General features: G+C 37.5%; 1 protein-coding gene across 7 annotated transcripts in view; it reads left to right on the top strand.

Moving 5' to 3' along the window:
* ARHGAP29 (Rho GTPase activating protein 29) overlaps positions 1 to 20,065 on the top strand; it is a 71,594-nt gene that overhangs the window by 28,904 nt on the left and 22,625 nt on the right. For 6 of the 7 annotated variants that reach the window (XM_021525856.2, XM_021525877.2, XM_021525869.2 and 3 more), the window contains exon 3: positions 16,335 to 16,478. In XM_021525856.2, coding sequence (XP_021381531.1) covers positions 16,335 to 16,478 — 144 coding nt within the window. Of the gene's footprint in view, positions 1 to 7,800; positions 7,829 to 16,334; positions 16,479 to 20,065 lie in introns of those variants that run through there. The other variant, XM_077785454.1, reaches the window with a different exon arrangement.

The raw sequence follows: 20,065 nt of genomic DNA, 5'->3' as shown, positions 1-20,065 counted from the left end.
TTTTTTAGAGTTTGACAGATTTTTGATTTGGGATTTGGTTTTTTTTCTTTTTGTTGGTTTGGGGTGGGTTTTTTTGGCTTTGGTGTCTGTTTGGTGGTTTTGTTTTGTTTTGTTTTTAACTGAAGCAGAGGCAAAAGTACTGCTGAAGCTGGATGGCCTGGTCAGGAATGTTTCCATTCTCTTTACAGTAGCACCAATACTTTCAAACACATAGGAATGCTGCCTAACTTGAAACCCATCAGGTTGTTGTTTTTGAAAGATAAAATATTCACCCCAGTGGGACAATTCTAAAGGTGTCTCAAGGTAAATAGTTTCCTCAAAATAAGGAACTTGCAATCTCTAGTGACTTCAAAACTTTCTTTTAGCACCATGCAGATTGGTGTTAATCACGTACTACACTAAAAGCCAGAAGCCATTCACTGAATATAGTGCCTGCGGCTCAAAGGTGAGGTCTCTTCAGCCCTTCCTGGCTTGATAATGTATATTGTCTCTATTTTTTGTATGATAAAGGCACTGCAATATTTTTAGCATTTCATTTATTTCCTTATTTTCTTAGAGTCTAAAATACTTCTGTCCTTTTTTCTGAGGCAGTGTTCTTGAAAGTCAGTTTGCCCTGTTTTGCTAGGGAAATCTGAAGCTCATTAGTTACTGCAGTTACGATTACAGATTGAATTTATGATAATTTTAATACTAGGTGTAATTTTGCTGTTTGTTCTTTATTCCAGTTTTGACGTTTCTCAGTGAAAGGTGCTGACTTTGATACACCTTAAACTAGATGTATTTACCTGTCTAATGACACCTTATACTAAAATGCTTGGTAGGTGGGCAAACTGCTCTAAACAAGGATCTGATAAAGTATTTACTTTCCTTTGCGGCACTTTCTGGAAGCAGCAATTGGGAGAGTTTTTTATATTTGTTTTGATTTGAGGGCAGTTGGACTGATCTCTTAAGACTTCTTGTGGAAGATGGTGCTGGTTTTGTGCTAGGTAGTATTTTTTTGGATAAATAAAAAACTTTTATGAGAGAAGGGAAAGGAAAGTGCTGTTAGGGCAGCTAACTTTTGGGAACTGTGAAAACATAGTGATTATCAAATGTGTAAACAACCTGCTTGTGAATTATTAAATGACCTTTGAGAATTGCTAGAGAAAAGCAGAGGCATCCATGTAATATAGCACATTGTTTCTCCTACTCCATGTAGCAGAAAAAAGATGGAAAACAGTCTAGTAACTAAAAAATAATATTACAGAATTAAAAATAGTTGAGGATGTTGACAAATAGTCTTAAGTAGAATTTTAAGGTTTATTGCTTCCAGAATCTGTCAAAGTATAATATGCTTGCAGTGTCTGAAGAATAATTTTGTGATTTATTATTAAAATATATTTTTTTTTTGTACTTTGTAGCTCTATTCAAACTTAATCCACAAGGAACTAACTGCATGTTTAAAATGCATTTGCCTGTAATAAAGTTGTTCATCCTCTTGCTGAACCAAATTAGATGTTAAAAGGTGAATTCTGACGACATGTGTTTGCTACTTCAGATGTTATGGTTCCCATGGCAGAGTGAGCAGAAGTGTCTCAGTAGCAGGGAGACAAGGACTGAACCAGGCTGGGGCATCTGTGAGGAATAATTTCTGATGTGCTTCTGCAGAAATTGCCTTTATTGCTCCCTCTCCATCAGCAGCTTAATTGTTGTTACAGTTCTGTAACTGTTTAAAATCCTCAAGATGCATCTAAACCTGCTGTTTTCTTATTATAAGGCTTGTTATGTTTGGGGTTTTTTTTTAACATGCTGATAGTCTATTTCCACAGCAGCAGAAGAAACTTCTACATGAGCTGCTGTGGTCTCACTGTTTCTTCCTGATGCTGGTGGTAGTTCTCTGGTGACTGCATAGCAAGCAAAGTTTTGGGGGCAGATCTACCTGAAAACTAGTCCTAGGAAGAAAGGAACTATTTTTTAGCCAGATCAGTTCAATGAGTTGGCTGTAAGGTTGTACTGAGTGCCAGTAAAGAGGGAGAAGGTGGTTGGCAAAAGAACAAGTGGCCAGAGGTTAAAATGGAACAAGACTCTGAGGCTCTAGGCAGAGTTGGTGTGGCCCTCCAGGCTGGCATCACAGCATACACTGCTAAAACCTGTATCAATTCTTTTGTCTGCTTTATGGAATGCTAAGTTTGACAGGGGTTTATGAAAGGTGGAGAGAACAGCAAGCAGAGGATGCCCTCTGTAGATGGCACATTAACCAGTCACCTTATCACTGAGCTTTTGGCACACTTCAGTTTGACAGTCATCTTCTAAACTTGCTTTTCTGAAACTTGCTTCTTACATGCAAAGTCATATCTGCTTCCAGTCTTTCTGACCTGGAAATTCCTTAGTACACCCTTTCACATATCTCCAAATAGTAGTTACTGCTAAGTAGAAGTTCTGTCAATCTGAAACGGAAATTTTCCTTTCAGAAATCTGAAATAGTCTTTCAAGCTAAAAAATGTGAAGGATATAAACAAGGATAAGAACAAAGTAAGTAGTTCCTTAAATTTTCTTTAACAAGTAAAACTATTGCTAGGAACTGCAAGGTAATAGTAATGACTTTTTAAAATAGGTTTTCCTGGGTTTTTTAATGGCAAACCTCAGAGGAAAAAAAATTAGGCTGCTTCTTTTAGTATAGCTGTAGGACCACAGCAAGCCAGAGACCTCCCGGTTATTTTCCCATGCTTCCTTCACTTTCACACTGTCATTTGCTGGTCCCTCCCTTGGACAGAAAGCACTGAGATCCTTGGCCCTGAGTCATGTTCCTGTCCAGTTTCCTCAGAATTGAGAAGCTAGGGAAAGAAAGGGTGATGTGCAGCCTGGATGAAGGCAAACCCACAGCAGTGCAAAAAAAAAAGTATTTTACAGTCAGTTTATGGGAGGCAGGCATAGTTATGAATCATAGGTTTTCCTCAGGAACGTTGCACTTAATCTGGGAGAGCAAACTTCCCAGCGTTCTTCTCATTTCACTTCAGATCATCCCACAGTCTGTTTTGCCCAAGCCTCCTATTTTCTGAGTCTGGTGGCTTCAGGCTTTAGTCAGGGAGTCTTGGGCTTTCAGACTCTGTGACCAGAGCAGAGAAGCTGGGTATTTTGTTTGGTTTTACAAGTTTGCAATGTTAGTGCACTGCTTAATTCATCTGCAGTCATGGAACAATTCTTCTGTTTCCACTATTCTGATCAAGAGAAAAAAACCAACCTGGCCTTGAAGTTGAATTCAAGCAAATCTGTGTTCTTCATAGTCAAAGTGTTGAATGCTGGTTGCTAATGTTGGATAGTAAATGCTGTTTCTTCAGTTTCAGGGAAGATTGAAGTTAAATAATAACTTAGTGGACCAGGAGATAAGTTTGTGGCTGATAGTACTACCCCTCCCCCAGTTGCATACTCCACATTCCTTCAGAACAAATGTTCACTTGTTGCTATAGTGTCTAAGATCAGCAGTCAGGAGGGGGGTGTCTTGAAGGCTCATGAGTGTTTAAAATGTAAAATCAATGCTTATGTGCAGTCAGATAGTTTGGTTGACTTAAATAATTAGCATATCTTTCCTTAGGAAAATTCTGAGCTATTTATAAGAGAGCACAGGCATTTTTCATTCTTATGTTGCTTTTGAAGTGCTAAAAATGTACTACAAGGGAAAACGTCATTCTTACTCCTTTTCACATTTCTAATGTACAAAAGGAACTCAAAACACTTAGAGCCTTAGCTGGAGTGTTAATTAGAATTAACTTCCCTTTCCATGACAGCAACTAGATTAATGGAACTGAAATTACAAGATCAGCAAGATGATCACTCACTAGTGAGGAAGAGGATGAATAGTAGTATTTTAATTTTTGAAAGTAAAGTTAAGCCTTTCAACAACAAAAATCTTTCTAATGTAGTTTACAGCTTAAGGAGCAGCAACACTTGAACCAAAAAACAACCTGTATCTCTCTAAGGATTATGTCGTAACATCTGAAAGATAAGAATTGACCCACATTCAGTCTAAGTCTTGTATTCTAAGCAGCAATTCCCGGGTACATGTAGGAGCTCTTGTGTTTAAAAACAAAAAATGCTTGCCATAATTTAGTTTCCCACTTTTGGTGAAATGTATTATAGCAGATTCACAAAAATACTCAATTTTCTCATTTTGCTCATGCATCAGTTTATCAAAGTTGCAACATAAAATAAGAACATCAATACAAATAATTTTTGTATGCCTGACAGCATAGAATTAGCAGTTGTAATTGTCATCTTAATGATCCTGACTTCATGACAATTTCAGAGACTAAACCATTCCTTTTCCACCAGTTTTGTTGGAAGTGTTTGCTCTTCCTATTCACAGAACTGAAGCTGACTTGTTGCTTAATTCTAAGCAAATGTTCATCTTATCTGACAGTTGTAGTGATTTGATTGTTAGAGCTAATGTCTTGGTAATGGATTAGAGTTAGAACAGCATGGCATGGTAGGAGATTTGATACAGAGCTTGGACCTTGATTTTTGTATGTAGCTGTTTCCCTTTCCTCAGGAAAATAGGGATTTTATGGGGGCTTATTCCTTTGTCTGTCTAAAATGCCCCTTTTATGGAAGACGGACGTGACTCATGTAAGGCTGTAGAAAATACTTATGTGTGAGTTAAACTTTCATCTTAATGGCATTTGTTACAGAACACTGTAAATGCAAAACCTAGGACTTGAGGAATTTTCTTTTATTGAGGCTGAGATTTATCTGAACAAAGGATTTTTCCTTTTCACCAATTTTTTGCTCCTTTATTGCTTGAATAATTTCTTGGACTAATTTTTTAAAGTACATAGGAATTCTTGCCAGTTACAGTTATTTTTAGTTGATAAACCAGTTTTAATCTTAAGTTAACAAAACTTACCTCTTCAGTCTTGTTTTCTTTGTCATGACTGAGCTAGTTCAGATATTTAAGCTATTTTAGTAATATAATGTGCCTCTTTTTCAAGTATGTTGATTGTCTCTGCTGAGTAGGTTCAGGGCTTACAGGTGGTGTTGCAGCAGTTCATGGTGTTGATACAAGTTCTGTTAGTGCTGCTTACCTGTGAGACACAGAATGACCGTGGGATTGTGGAGCTTGCTACACATACGTGCTAAAAGGAAGGGGAAGTTCTTATTTTGAGAGGAATCAGGTGTTCTTCTAACTCTTGTAATATCTCGATCTCTTCCTGGTTTTAGAAGTCTGCAAGATGGGAAAGACCAAGTGAGGAAGCTTCAGCAAAGATGCATTAAAAAATGGAAAAAAAAAAAAATGGAAAATGTCAATTGCAGGATTGTAGATCAGTCATTTGCAGGGTGTATATTTGATGGAAATAAAGCACCTTAGTGCCTTTTTAAAAAGAGGCTTTGGCGTCTTTAGGACTTGACATTATACTTAGCATTTCCAAGTTCTTCTCTAAGTATTGTATTTAAATTTTCACAGTTTATGCAGGTGTGATTGTTTTAGGGCTCTGTGTTGTGAGGGAATGTAACATCTCAGTTAATGTTCTACTTTTGGACTACAGCTGTATTAGCTCTTCTTTTAAGCTCAGATGTCACTGAAATAGTTATGGACACGGTATTCCTGAAGCATTAGCTTAAAGACTGCTCAGTGTTCACCAATTTCTCTTGCTGTTTTAGTGTTTATAGTGGTATGAATGGATTCTTCAGTAGACTGCTTTTCTGTGGGGTTTTTTCTTTGTTTCTCCTGTGGACTTTTTATTTCATTCATTGATTGTATACAGGGTATAGAAGTTATTTTGTTCTACCACAACTATGGAACTAAAAGGTCTGTCCAGAAGTTGTCCAGGGCTGACAGCAAGTGGGGAAAAAAGTGTTTGTTGGAATCACTAAAGTGGTGGAGGTGCAGAGCAGTCAATTGGCAGTCAATATGGTCTCAGCTCACAAGCAGGTTATCCACTCCCAACAGAAGAGCAGTTGAAGGAGGCAGCTTTTTTGAGGGGTAGTTCTATATGCTTTGTTCTGTATTGAGTAAGCTGCGAATTGTTTATCTGAAAGCTTAGCAGCACACATGAATTGTGACAGTTGAGTGAAGACATTTTGTGAAGGGCTTTGAGAAAGTGACTGTGATAAACAGCTGATGCCAGTTGTGAAGCTAACAGTAGGATTCAGACTGCAGAGTGGTCAGATTAAATGCTTTCTGGTATTCATGTTTAAGCCCTTGTGTTAAGGACAAGCAAAAAAATTCAGTGAGCAATGGAGAGCTCCTTCTAGCTGTAGTTGGTTTCAGATGATGACTAGACATGAGGTTTTAGAGAAAGTGGCTGAGCACTTAATTTGAAAAGAAAGCAATAGGTCTGAAGCATATAAATTTTTGATCTAGCATTGACTGCCTAGAATGACATCTTTAGTGCTACTAGGGAGAAACAGATGTGTGAATCCAAAACTATGAAGGAAATGAATTCTGCTGTGTTTCTCACCTTTCTGTTGCAAGGTATTTATGAAGAAATACTACTCTGTTAGAAATTCATGGTGAGATGTACAGTGAGTTATGGTTGTCTTTGGGAAAGTGCAAGTGCCAGTGTGATATCAGTTGCTGCCTTAATTATGGTGTTATTGTGTTTTCTCTTTATACAAAGATCTTCAAAAATGCTTTGGTGTCTATTAACTAATATCAAAACATTATATTGTAGTGGCGATTGCTCCTGAGTTTAGTAAATGGAAGATTTTAAAAGTATTTCCTTTGGACCATTCAATTGGCTCTATCACCTGTGTGAGTTATGCAGTCAGGTTTTACTCTCTTGGGTGGTGATTTCAGCAGGACATCAGTGAAGGAACTTCAAATAATCCTTAATCCGTTATGTTCCCCAGTTTTCTAGACAACTAATGTTACCAGCTGCTGCTTTAGGAACTTGAATACAACTTTAAATCTAAGTTGATTTAAAAGTGTAACTTTTCTTTTAATCAACAAACCAGAAATGGACTACTGTCACATCCTATAGCAGTCCATAGTTGTGTTTAAAAAATCCTTTAACATAAATGCACAAAATAACACACCCCTTGTTTAACACCTTATTCTCTTGTGATCCTGTCTTTGTGTGGTCTTTTGAAAACTAGCTGGGCAGGCAGCAGTAAAGTAGCTTCTTCATTCAGTCAGCAGCTTAGGCTAAAAGTGGAAGAAGCAGGGATGTAGAACAAACAGCATTTTAGACTAAAATTAACATGAGTTAAATGTTAAGTATTGTTTGACAGTCTCTCAATGTTGGTTACAAAAGGTTAAATTAATTTTATTTAGAATTAATAAACCATAAGTTTCATAACTACCCTTTCAGTCTGCCAGTTTGATATGGTACGATCAACTTGATGGAGATTCTTTCATTTTGTAATTTGGTTGTTTGGTGTTTTTTCATAAAATCTGTGCTATAACTGTTGAGTGAGTATTACTTCATATACTCTCAGAACTTGAACCAGAATGCAAGGAACATTGTTGATTAGTGCATGAGAATTCTCATTTTATTTTAACAGTGTCTTCCATTGGCAGCTGTTCAGTCTAGTGACTGTTTGACTAAGTTTTAGTGAAATATCCTTGAATAAGAAATAAGTAACTAGTCACTATTAGATGTAGGGTTGCCTGTCCCAATGGATATGATTTCTTGTGAACTGTGACAGATCAGATTTATTGCTAATGTATTCATACTAAAGAATATAGCCTTATGTCTGCTTCATAATTTACAGTTTTAACTTAAAATGTGTACTGAAACTGCTGAAGCATTATCCTAACCTAGACTTATTATTAATCTCTGGGAAGAATCAAGGGAATGAACAGTGACTATAATGACCATGTAGTGTTTTCACTCTCATTTGTCAGAAACAGGTAAGTAAGGAAACATTAACAATTTTCCCTACTAGTTTCTGTTCTCTAAATTCTGGTTTAAGGAAAGATTAAAGTATTCTAAAGATTAAACTGCATGGCTTAACACATCTCGGTTAGTTAACTGTAGTCTCAAGGCTAGTAGAATAAAAAAGTTAAAAGCATGTAGTGCACAGCATATTGAAATAGATAAAAACTGTATTGTGGTGGCTTTTTTTCTGAAAGGCTTCCCCACTTTAACAAATGTGGAATTCATCTATGAATTCAAATGTGAGACAAATGTGAAGTAACAACTTTTCTGCTGATGTCAGCTGGCAAACCAAAAAAAGCAAAGTATGTAACTGCTTTCAGTGTAAGCAGAATTGTAAGATTTTGATTATTCTGATGTGTTTTGCATATACACCTATTTTATTGACTTTTTATAATACTGTTTTAAGACATCATTATCTTTGTAATTTTAATTTCAGATAATTAATTTAGTCTGGGTTTGCTCTATATATGTAGTCAAGAAGGACTTTTTACAAGTTTTGAATTCACAAGTACAGAATAGGTCCACAACTAAAATGGGTTAGGAGTGTCAACCCAGTTTAATAAAAAACAAAAACCAATACAGCTCAAGGTCACCTCAGACGCTGATCAGCATGGTTAGTGCTTGAATCTAAATAGATTGCTGTATTTTGGCCAGTCCCTGATAGCAAATGATAAATTTGAACGGGTTATTTGGGCATTTGTTATATATAACAAAAATTCATCATGGTAGAAAATTTAGCCAGGAAGGATTCACTAACGGGGGATAGTTAGTTTTGTGCTCTATCCAGAGATATTTTTTCTGCAAAAATTGCAAGCTTTCATATGCAGTATGCTTATTTGAGAAAGTAAAGATACAACTTTTACCCTTAAAATTAAATAAAGGGAAGTACCAGGTGCTTTATTTTACCCTAAATTTGTGCAACCTGACTAAAAACAAATTTAGTAGTTTAACAGTAAATAGACAATTGACTTTCCAAATATTAAATGCTTTCTTGTATTACAAAAGCATTATTTGTGTGGAATAATTGAAATCAAACAGTGCTACTTTCAGTACTGTATTCAGTGAGCTGTTTGCAGGAAGTCTCAATGCATTCTCACTGAACTGGGTCAATATTGCTCTTCCAAAAAAAAAAAAAAAAAACCCTTACAAAACTCTAATGCTTTTACTTCAAATATAGGTGTTTGGGTTAGTATTTTTATTTCTTTGTTTTCCTCATTACTAATCAAATTTCACATGTCCCATATTTTTCTCATGAAAATAATTGCTGAACTGCTTATTTTTCATAAATTGTAATTTTTTGCTGCAGGATAATGTAGTTAGAAAATTGGTTGGGGCACATGTTGCTAATGAGTATGAATTTAGTGTGGTGTGTTTTAACGATGCCATGACAACAGGGGTTGCTATGATACTGATGAACAAAAAGGCTATCTTGCTAATTTGGAAGCTTCAAGTACTATGTTTCTTGACAGAGGGATGGGTAGATAGCTTCTTATTCTGCATTGTGCACAGGGTAGAAAGGTGATGCTTCTGCAGCTTCCAGGCTTGCTGGAGATTTTGCAGGAATAAATTCTTCCAGGAATTCTCTGAGTGAGTTTTTCTGTGAATTAAAATGCTTCCTTCCTTACATCTGCAGCATGTAACCAAATAAAGGAAGAAATACAATAGCTAAGACTGTTGTTTTCTCATCACTCCTTGACTATGATCACCAACAAATATCTCTACCACCATTAATTCATACAATCAATGAAAATCATGTCTAACTTTATATGTTTACTGCCTAGGAAAAGGCTGCTTTGACAGTAGACCAGACAGCAGGGACATAGGTAACTTTGCTATTGTCAAACCACAATCAATGTAAAACTTGTTTTCACTGTGTGTTTGATTAATTCTTGTGGTCTTTTGAATGTGGTAGTGAACTCTGTTAAATCAAACAAATATGCTAATCATGTTAGAATGAGGCTGACAGAGGTAGCAGGCTAAAAGAAAATGGTGGTTTAATCTGGGACTGTTTGCCAAACTCCAGGTGTAGGAATTAGGTGATTTCCACACAGGTCAATATTGTATGATTGTTTTGCCTACTCTTGGAAGTCTCATAGTCTGGATCAGGTTCAGACCTGAGTGATGACAGTGTCCTAGTTTGCAATATGGACATAGAGGAAGATGATAATAATGAGATTTTAGATAAAATTTGTTTTACTTTGGATCAGCTTAATTCCAATGCTGATTTTTTTCCCTGCCCTAGGTGGCAGAAGTAGTGACACCATGTAGTTCTTCTGTATAATGTAAAAGAAACAGGATATAATTTACTTAAAAGTCAAAATTAGATTTTTTAATAAATAGAGTGAATGGTCTCTTAGCCAAGATAATTGGTCTTGAATATTGAAATGTTGGTTACTCAAGCCTCTTTCTTCTGAATCCTTCCAAGATTGAAAATTATGAGGAACTGACTCCATTCTATAATGTGAAATGTTAATAAAAAGTTCTCAATCCAGATATTGGGGAAATTGCTTCCCAGTTTGTGTGTTTGTTTTACCACCATCCTGCAAGACTATTTTGTCTGTCCTGTTTGTCCTGAAAGAGGTTAGGATTTATGGAGAAGATGTGAACTGGTACTTAAAATTGGAATTCAGATTATTGGACTTCAATTGAAGGGGAGGTGAGGTACACACACTTCAGCTGATCCCAGGAGAACAGATTTACAAAGGGAGTTCTCAAAATGAGGACTAGACCTAGTGAGGGTGATGGCTACAATGGGCATTTAGGGATTTTCATCAGTTGCATTTATTCTACTGGAAATGTCCAGAGTGAATTCTCTGTAGATGCTGATAATAGTGAAGGCATAGTGTGTTTGTGAAGACAGATGCGGAAAATATTTGTTCAAAAATCCAAGTTACCTTGTTTATAGTAAGATTTTGACAAGTGAGGTGAGTTTCTGTAGACTTCCCCCAGTCCAAAGAGACTGGTCTGTGTACATAAACTGTGGCTGTAGAGAGTATGCACAGTGTGTTGTTCATACTTTGTAATATTCTTGAAAACTATTTGAATGCATGACATAACTAATCACATCTTTCTAATTGTCAAAAGCTCCTAATGAAAAGCTGGACTTTATTACATATTGTGAACTAGAATATCTGCTTTGATAAGTCTCACATGCATTCTGACTCAAAGAATTTTGCAGGGATGTGTTACTTTTCAGTTGTTTTATATAGACTGCTACCCTGTCTTTCGTTAGTGAGGCCAGCTTCTGTTCTAAACAAACTTTTAGCCACAGCAAAACAATAGTTGTATTAATGGTTTCCCTTCTTTTGGGACTGGTGGAAATTGAGTAGCAGAGAGTCTGCTGCTGTTAAAAGGCCTTAATATTCTATATGGAGAAGCAGTAAGTAGACTTGCATATACATCTATCTCCTGTATGGGTCTGGGTAGTGGGGGAAAAACTGTTAGTCTGTATTTAAACTTATCCTGGCAAACATTTGTTGACATAAACAACTTCAGAAATGTTTGGGCCAATAATAAATCAGGTCAGACAAAAGAATGTCAGCCAACTTACACAGCAGTGCCTTTCCTAACTGCGGGTATTGTGACCAGCCCTGACTTGGCAGGGAGGGTGACTGGTGCTGACGAGCTTGATGAGCAAATTTGGTTTTGTTTTGCATGAATAGAATCCATAGCTGTAAGGACATTATTGCTTAGTAACTTACTAAACAAAGGCTTCCCTTTGAGAAATATGTAAAATTAGAAAATAGGTAGATTATCCTTTTACATTAAAGATGTGTGAGCGGTTATAAAATGTGGTGACTAAAACCATTGAGGACTGGGATGCCAGTGACAATAGTGTGTTACTGTGATGGCTTGGCAAACAGACTTTCCAGCTGCTTTGTACTGTCATTCTTGTATATTAGACTTGTCAGCTTTGAATACATGCTTTTTCACCCTGTTCTTTTCCCTCCACTTCTCCTACAGAGTATGCTTTCATTTGGGTAGAGTTTGTTTTCAGCTCTTGTAAATGGCAGTTCAACCCCTAGTGAAAGAAGATTTTCACATAGGCTACTAAACTCTATCCAAGCCTTTTTTATCCCCCCTTTTAAGAACTGGTTTTCTCCTTTTGAGAGGTAGGGGGCTGACTCATCCCTCCAGGAGACTGCAGGAAACTGGTCACCTGAGTGAGCAGCTGAGCTCAAGTGCCCGGAGAGGGCCTCCAAGTGTTGCAGGACCACTGACACGATCCTGCTTCAGACTTCTGTGGATTTTGCATTTCATGCTGTTAGGCTCGAGAGAGATTTTAAAACAATTTGGCATCCATTGGTGGAGAATTTCCTGATGACTTCATGTGCATCAATGAATGTGTGCAACAGTACAAAGGACAGAAGAAAAACTGACAGTAAATACTTTTCGTGAGTACTTCAGTTAGATTGAAGTGCTGCAGGAACTCATCGGAGACACATTTCCTTGTGCATTCCTTTCACTGTATTTGTTCTACCGTTGTTTTGATCTCAGCCGTTTTCAGACTTCTTACCACTAAAACTGTTTCTGTTCATCTGCCATATTTAGGCTGCTTTGCTACCTGAGGTTTCTAAATCCGTTCCGAGCAGGAAATCTCTGGTTTAGTGTCTGTTTGGACTCACTTATTGTGAATGCGGTGTAGTTGTGGTTTCTGACGACTTCTGCCCCCAGCTCTCCCCAAACACCACTTGTCACAGACCTTTTGTCTTCTGGAGGCACAGAAACAATGTTTCAGATACTCTGTAAGCAAATTATACAGTGATGGAATACAAAGAAATCTCAGTTGGGTGTAGCCAGACCTTTGCTTTTGAGAGTACAAATAAGTAATCTCCTGCTTGAGTGCCTTATTTTAGTGATAGTATTCTCCTGGATGGTATGATAAATATTTAATTCAACTCAGTGGTTGTTTTCCATTAGCATTTCCCTTTGAAGCTTATTACTTCTGTTTCAGACTTGAAGAGGCTTGTCTGCTTCAAGATTTTTCTTTCATTTTCCCCCTTCTCGCTTACTTTGCCTTTTGTCTGCAGCTCTATTGTTCTGGCAAAATAGATTACCACATTTTAACAGTAAGAAACTGCATTTTGGGATCAATTTTGCTTGAATTAGTCTTTGGAGGGGTGTTAACACATAAGGAACCCTAAGAGACTTTTTTGACTTCTAACAACAAGTTTGTAGTTGTGAGTCCCATTGAAGTCCCAAGAATAAATCATGCTGTTTGATGTATGTCTTGTTATATTCCTGAGCACTCTCAAACTGGCTGTAATCTGTAGATTGGTGGGCCTGCTTTATGGCCTTGTTTTCCCTCCCTGATTTGCTAGGGGTCCAAAAATCGATCCACTGTGTTTCCAAAAGGATCTGGCAATGGGGTATGGGTGTTCTGATCACATGATTAGGAGCTCTTCTCTCCAGACACAAGTGAGCACCTGTGTGTCAGAAGGCAGGGACACTATCCTCATCTCGACTAGGCAAGAGATGCAGTTCTGGTCAAGTGGTGCCCTTGTGCTGACCATCTCTAGTCCATTAACCACAATATTCATGCCTTTCATGGGAGGGCTCCATGTATCCTGGTTAGACAGAGATGGCTGATGGGCATGTTTCTGGTATATAGTCTTCAAATACCTTCATAAAAGCCCATCCATCCCAGCCCTGCCAATAAAAAGAATTAGTTCTGATGAAAGATTGTGGAATATTTGTCTACCTCTGGAGGTCTGTAAGAAGATACAAGATATGAACTCCAAGGACTACCTCCGTAAGAATTTCAAAACTTAAGTCTACATGCTAGACATATTTCTTAATGAACTAATTTGGACTACGTCTAACTATTAATGTCCTAATTAATGAAGATAACATGTTACTATAATTTTAAGATATATTTTCTGTGTTGTCTGATCCACTTTGAGTTTGTGGGCATCAGTACAACTTTGCAGTTTTTCATTTTCATCACTGCCTGTGCCTGGAACTGCCTGGTGACTCCCAACAGCATTTATTCTTGTACTGACGGAGTACAAATCATGGATTAAAGTCTGAAGGGACCATTAAAATTATTAGTTTTCATTTTGACAGCTATAAAATTTTTCTGAGTTTTAGAAGGTGGCAGTGGCCATACTGGCTTAGGCTGAAGCTGTGTCTAACCCATTGTATGAGCTCTGATGATTGCCGAAGTTGAATAGCTAGAGAAAAGTAAAAATGAGAGGTTGGTTACATGCTCTCAACTGTTTTGCTTAGTAGAATTCTCGAGCTGTTGCAGGTTACATTGGTTTAGGACAATGCTTGGTAGTTCAGTAGAATACAGTGTGGAGTAGTTGAATGCAAAGTGGTGAAGGCAGGTCCAAAAGGAATTAAGTTCATTCAGAGGCTGCAGTTGTGTTCTGTGTGTAGGAGCAGCTGTGGGGCAGCAGTCATGGATGCTGGGGAACTGGATTGCTGAAAGCAGCTACTCTGCTCTGGGCTCTAAGCAGCAGCCACTGCTGTGCAAGGCACAGGCCAGAACTCATGGCAGACCCACCAGGGCATTTATTCACTCATTAGTTACTCGCAGGGAAACTTAACTTGTCCAGCTCTCCTTGTTCCCATGTAAACTTCATGTTGATGTTGTGGTTTGGCAAGAAATTCCACAGGTCTCTTACATGAAGAAATACCCCTTTATTTTTTTAAGCTCCTGCTTGCTCAGTTTAATCATCTGAGGTGTGTTACATAGAATTGAAAAACATGGAGAAGCAATTGATTCTACCTGGTCTTTTCAAGCCTTTTTAAATTTTCTAATCTTCTTTCATATCCCCTATAAATCATGGAAACCACTTCAAGCCTGGATTGCTTTCCCCATAAAGTTCTGAACTCTGAGCTATATATGCCTTTACATCAATGCGTGTTTGTCATAAACAACCTCTGCTGCTAATGTGGATGCACTGAATCATGGCCAAGTTGAGCACCAGGCTTTTGACATTTTTTTTGCCTTAGCTGTGCTTGAGTCAGTTAAAACTCGTTATATCTAGGTGTAAATGAAGATAAAGCCACAGCTGGGTGGTCATTTTTTTAACAAGTTACTTAAAACTTTCCTAATTTACTGCTGAGTAAGATGGATTTTCCTAGACTTTCGTGTGTCCTGCTACAGATAGAGCTTGCTTGTCCCTTCCAGCAGGACAAGTGCCTGTGAATGGTATATAGTCTTTACCTTCGTATACTTCCTGAGACAAGGTTTATTCCTTTAACAATGTATAAGCCAGTTTGAGTTGAAAAAAAAGTCTCCTGATATTTGGCATGTAGGGGACTAAAGCCTGAAGCATGGTGATCCTTAGGAGACTTCTGTTGTACCTGATACAAACATAAAAATTTGTGTGTAGCCCCCCCACCTGCACACCTGATAGCAATGATCTACTCTGCTGATGTGTCATGTTGTACTATGTGGATTCCTCAGAAAAATTTAGCTGCCTCTAGCCTAAATGTAATGTCTTGTCACCAGAATAAATGGCTCTGAGTTGAAACTATTCTCTGAGCAGCACTGGATCAATTTGCACTGTACTGTGATTGTCCGTATTGACCTGTTTGTTATCACGGCCACAGACAACACAGAATTGCCTTGCTCAGTGGGGAAGTGAGTCAGCTTCTATTAGATCCTCTTTTTCTTTTTCATAAGCTAGACTTTCCTGAATTTGAAAGCTTTTTACCACAGCTTGCAACGCAGCACTCTAGCGCATGAGAAACTTTAATTCCATGCACCAACACCTCTTCTGTAACAGAACAGATTGTGGTTTAACCTGTGCTGTGGATGCAACAATAAGTATTTTGTAAAAAACTTAGATGGGGTCGGGATTTAGAGGCACATAGCAAGAGGCATGTGCTATAAAAAGCATCACCATCTTGGAGTGTGTTTGAGAATTTTTCTGATTTGGCATAATTTAGGTGTTCAACTTATTTATCAGGTCTGGCATGCTTTAAGACAGACCTTTGTAGATCTAGGCTTATATACTAAAGATGCTTAACATTTTGCTGATACTTTAATTAAAAAGTAGCCAACATTTGCCAGAAATTATAATTTACAAACATACATATATGGCGTTGAATTTGTATCAGGTGAAAAATTACTTACTGAACAGTCAGAATCTGCTTTTGTTGATACTTTTTTTCATCTATGTAATTATCAAAATGGTGGTTGATGAAATGACATGAGAAAAATACGATGTTTTGATTTAGAAACCTTAGGGTATTGGTGTAGAATTCCCATACCCCCTTTTTTAAAAAAGTATACTTGCTTCACTTTGTGAGAAACAAGTTTGTGTAAATGATGTACAATATTGCAAGTTTACTATTGGCAGCTGCTATTATAACTCTTATCTCTTAAACAATTTCTTTATTTTAAGTAGGCTCAGCTTCAATATGACCTAGAATTCCATGCAGCTGAATACCATCAAAGTGTTTCGTAATGTGACTGGGTGTTAATTCACTGTTTTAATGTAGTTTCTCCTTTACTTTTTTCAGAAAATCATGATGGCCTGCATCAAGTAGTACATGAACGCCTGGGGGAGTTGCTACGTGTTTTAAAAGCAGTGATAAATAAACATCAGACTCTAAATTCAGTTGATATTCTTAGTGCTGCAGGAACAGTTATTGCAAAAGTAAAAGGTAAGAAATTACTGTCTTTCATATTCATAGTGACTTGGTTGGCTTGGAGTTATAGATAGAATTCTACATATACAGAAGAAACCAGGGATTTTTTAAGAGCAATACTGTAATACTTATTTAAAAAACTGCCTTCCCTAAGTGAAGAGTAATATGAAGTAGCTTGTTCTCTCATTGATGTGATAAAATTCTGCTTATAGGAAGCTAAGTGCAAGCCCACATTGAATTCTATAAGCACAAACCTTTGATTTTAAGCTTTTCTTTACGTGAGCATCATAGAATAGTATCAAAGTAATAAACCTGGCATTTATCCCCTTCGAGATTTGCCAAGAATCTTTGCCTAATTCTGTGAACCTGTAGGGATGGTATTGTATTTATATCAGGCGAATAATCTCTGAGCAATCCAAATCTGAATAGTTGAAGAGTTATAAATTCCACAAGTGGATCATAGCCATGTGTCAATAAAGGTGTCAGTAGCAACAAGAAAGTGTTTGCAGACATGTTAATACTTTCTATTGTTGATCTTTGCTAATGCAGCTTTTGGCATGCCAGACAAATGCAAATAGTGAATTGCTCCAGCCCCAGAAACTTGTTCCTTCTCTGTGTAACCTTTGCAGCTCTTCCTGCTCTGGAGTCTGGTATATATTACTGTGGAACCAGCTTTGAGTAGGGTTAAATCTCTACCTCTTCCCTGTATTAAATCATGTAGAATATCTTCCTTCAGAGACACATAGTTTAGTTTTTCTTCTTTGTCTAGGCCTTCCCTCTTGTTTCCTATTTATCTTAGTATATCTGAAATGTATTGTTGATTCAGTAAAGTGGGAATATCAGTTAAAATTCTAATGTGTTTAGCTTCCTGATTCCTATATATTGGATTCTTCCAAGCTTCTTATGGATTCTTCATATTGATATATGGGTTTGCCAGTTTGTTTGATCTTGGCAGGTACTAGCAGACTACTTTGCATTTACTTTGTGTTGCACATAAAGTTTCCTATAGTTCTGTACCTGTATTTCAAATGATCATGGGACAACTCTGTAACTTCTGAACTTGCCTTGGAGGTAACACAGAAGGTATCCCTTGTGGTGCTGTTTGTTTGTTGATCGTGGGGAGAGTTGAACTACACACATACAGTGGTAGTTAGTGTTCAGTGAACGTGTTAATTGTTTAGTGAACATAATTCTTCCAACTTAGACATGTTTCCATGCTTAAGTGTTCTGGTAAGATGACTGTCCTCTACTCTGCCCCAATTTCAGTGGTTGCAGGACAATGTTCAACTTACTTAATTTAAGAAATATAAAAGTGATCTAAGGTATGCAAGTAAATAATTTAATATTGTTTTAAAACTGCTCTCAAGCTTAACAGCATGAAATGCAAAATCCACAGAAGTCTAAAGCAGGATCATGTCAGTGATCCTGCAACACTTAGAGGCCCTCTCCGGGCACTTGAGCTCAGCTGTTCACTCAGATGAGTAGTTTCTTGCAATCTCCTGGAGGGATGAGTCAGCCCCCTACCTCTCAAAAGGAGAAAACCAGTTCTTAAAAGGGGGGATAAAAAAGGCTTGGATAGAGTTTAGTAGCCTATGTGAAAATCTTCTTTCACTAGGGGTTGAACTGCCATTTACAAGAGCTGAAAACAGACAGTACTGCCTCAATATTTGTAGCCATTGATACAAACAAGTACTTGGATACAAAGATTTTGGTAATGCCTGTCAGTGTTTGCTGAGACAAAAACTGCATTTGTCACACCTCTGGAGATGGAACTGGGGAGATTCAAAACTCAAGACTCTGGTGATTCAGTCCTACTTCTCTGTGAACAGCAAAGCCTTTGCTCCATGAAAACAGACTACCTCCCCCCAACACAATCTGTGGTAAATGTGAAGGCAGTTTGCCTTCAGCACCTGTTTGGTTTTCACAGCTGTTCTTTTTCTGAAAATCATACCGCTCCAAGTTTATATTCAAACTGAAGTGTGTGACAGCTGGTACTGAGAAAGCGGAAATAAAAATACAGCACATTGTGGTGATTATAAGCATATCAGACCTCAGATTTGCTTACTTTGACCTGTGTGTAACACATGAATTCACATGTTTTCAGCTGTGGTTATTTCACCAGAGGTAATGCAGCTTTTGAATAAACAGGAAGCTACAAGAATGTGAGGAGCTGGTAGAACGTATCCAGTATCCTTTTTCCTCTGGCTTCCCTGTCTTTGTTAATGTGACATTATGAAAAGTTCATGTGACTCATCTGTTTCTTGTCATTGGAGGACAGAACTATAAAAAGATATGGAAGGCACTCTGTAGTTGGATTTATAACTAGGAAGAAAATTAACCTGGCATGGAAAAATTCTGATGTTTATTTAGCAGAGGATGAAATAGAAGTAAGTTGGGATTTACACGTGATTCCATCTCCTGGTTTTTGAGTCTGTGCATAATGTCAGAGTTTAAAATCTATTTTTTCTTTGGAACTTCATATGGGGATACACTGTTATTAAGATAAACAAATGTCTTTTCATTAAGTCAGTTACAATAACTTTGGGACCTTAGTGATTCATGAAGTCTTAGTGTCTTGTGAAGTGTTCTCATAACTATGACAAGTTGCACTGTGCTTTAAACATAATGTCCAGTGCAGAGAGACTACCCTGCTTTGGATTATTGCAAATGTGGCTATTTCAAAGGCTAACAAAAATTAGAGTGCATGTGACCCTCTTTCAAGCTTCTTGGCCTTTTTCCAGGACTTTCAATGGGAATGATAGAAATGTGCCCCTCATTCTGCATTTGATGTTCAATGCTTTTCATTTTAGATAGATTGAAGGAAAAACTAGCTATAACATGTTATCTGAATCTTGCTATGGAGAATCATGCTTGGCAGTCCAGGTTTGTCAGACTTGTTCTATTTTGGACTGAGGTTGAACGAAAATGGCGGTGACAAGAATGAGACATGACACATTTGATTTTTCTGGTTATATCTTGTACAAGACATGTCTCACTGGGCCTCTTTGGACTCTATAACTTATACATGCCTACTTGAGTGCTTCATGAAAAATATATTTTTAATGGCACCTCACTTAACTTGGAAGAATTGAGACTTACTGTAGCATCTTTCTTGGAACCTGTTTAGATTCCCATTTCTGTAAGTCACTTCCCACTCTGGCACAGCATCATATTTGTAGTTATTATTCCACTCAGTGCCTTTAAATAGTTGATGGCCCCAGAGTACATGGTCCTCCTGATCCCATGCTGAATTCAAGTTTGTACTCTTCTTCTGCTCTTAATTACACCCTTTGACTTAATCACTATAATGAATACTGATTCCTGGTACAGCAGAAAATAACACTTGTCTTGTTGAACTTTCCTATTTAAGGCTTTTTTGGTAGTAGTTCTGCATCAAAAAGAAATACTTCAAACAAGAAGTAAAAATCTGAACTAAAGGAATTCACTGAATTTTGTAATCCAGTGAACATCTATGATGATAAATTTTGCTCTGAATGAACATGGAAGGAGTAGGAAAAAGTTCCTTGAAATTGTCTTGTTGGCATCCAGCTCAAGTTGAGGAGGCTGCCAAACCTGATAGTAAGTGCAGGCTGGTGAAATGA

Source organism: Lonchura striata, chromosome 9, assembly GCF_046129695.1.
Source record: "Lonchura striata isolate bLonStr1 chromosome 9, bLonStr1.mat, whole genome shotgun sequence".
NCBI classification, from domain to species: Eukaryota; Metazoa; Chordata; class Aves; order Passeriformes; family Estrildidae; genus Lonchura; species Lonchura striata.
The sequence above is the reverse complement of the archived record's forward strand: the minus strand, read 5'-3'. Positions and strand labels throughout refer to the sequence as shown.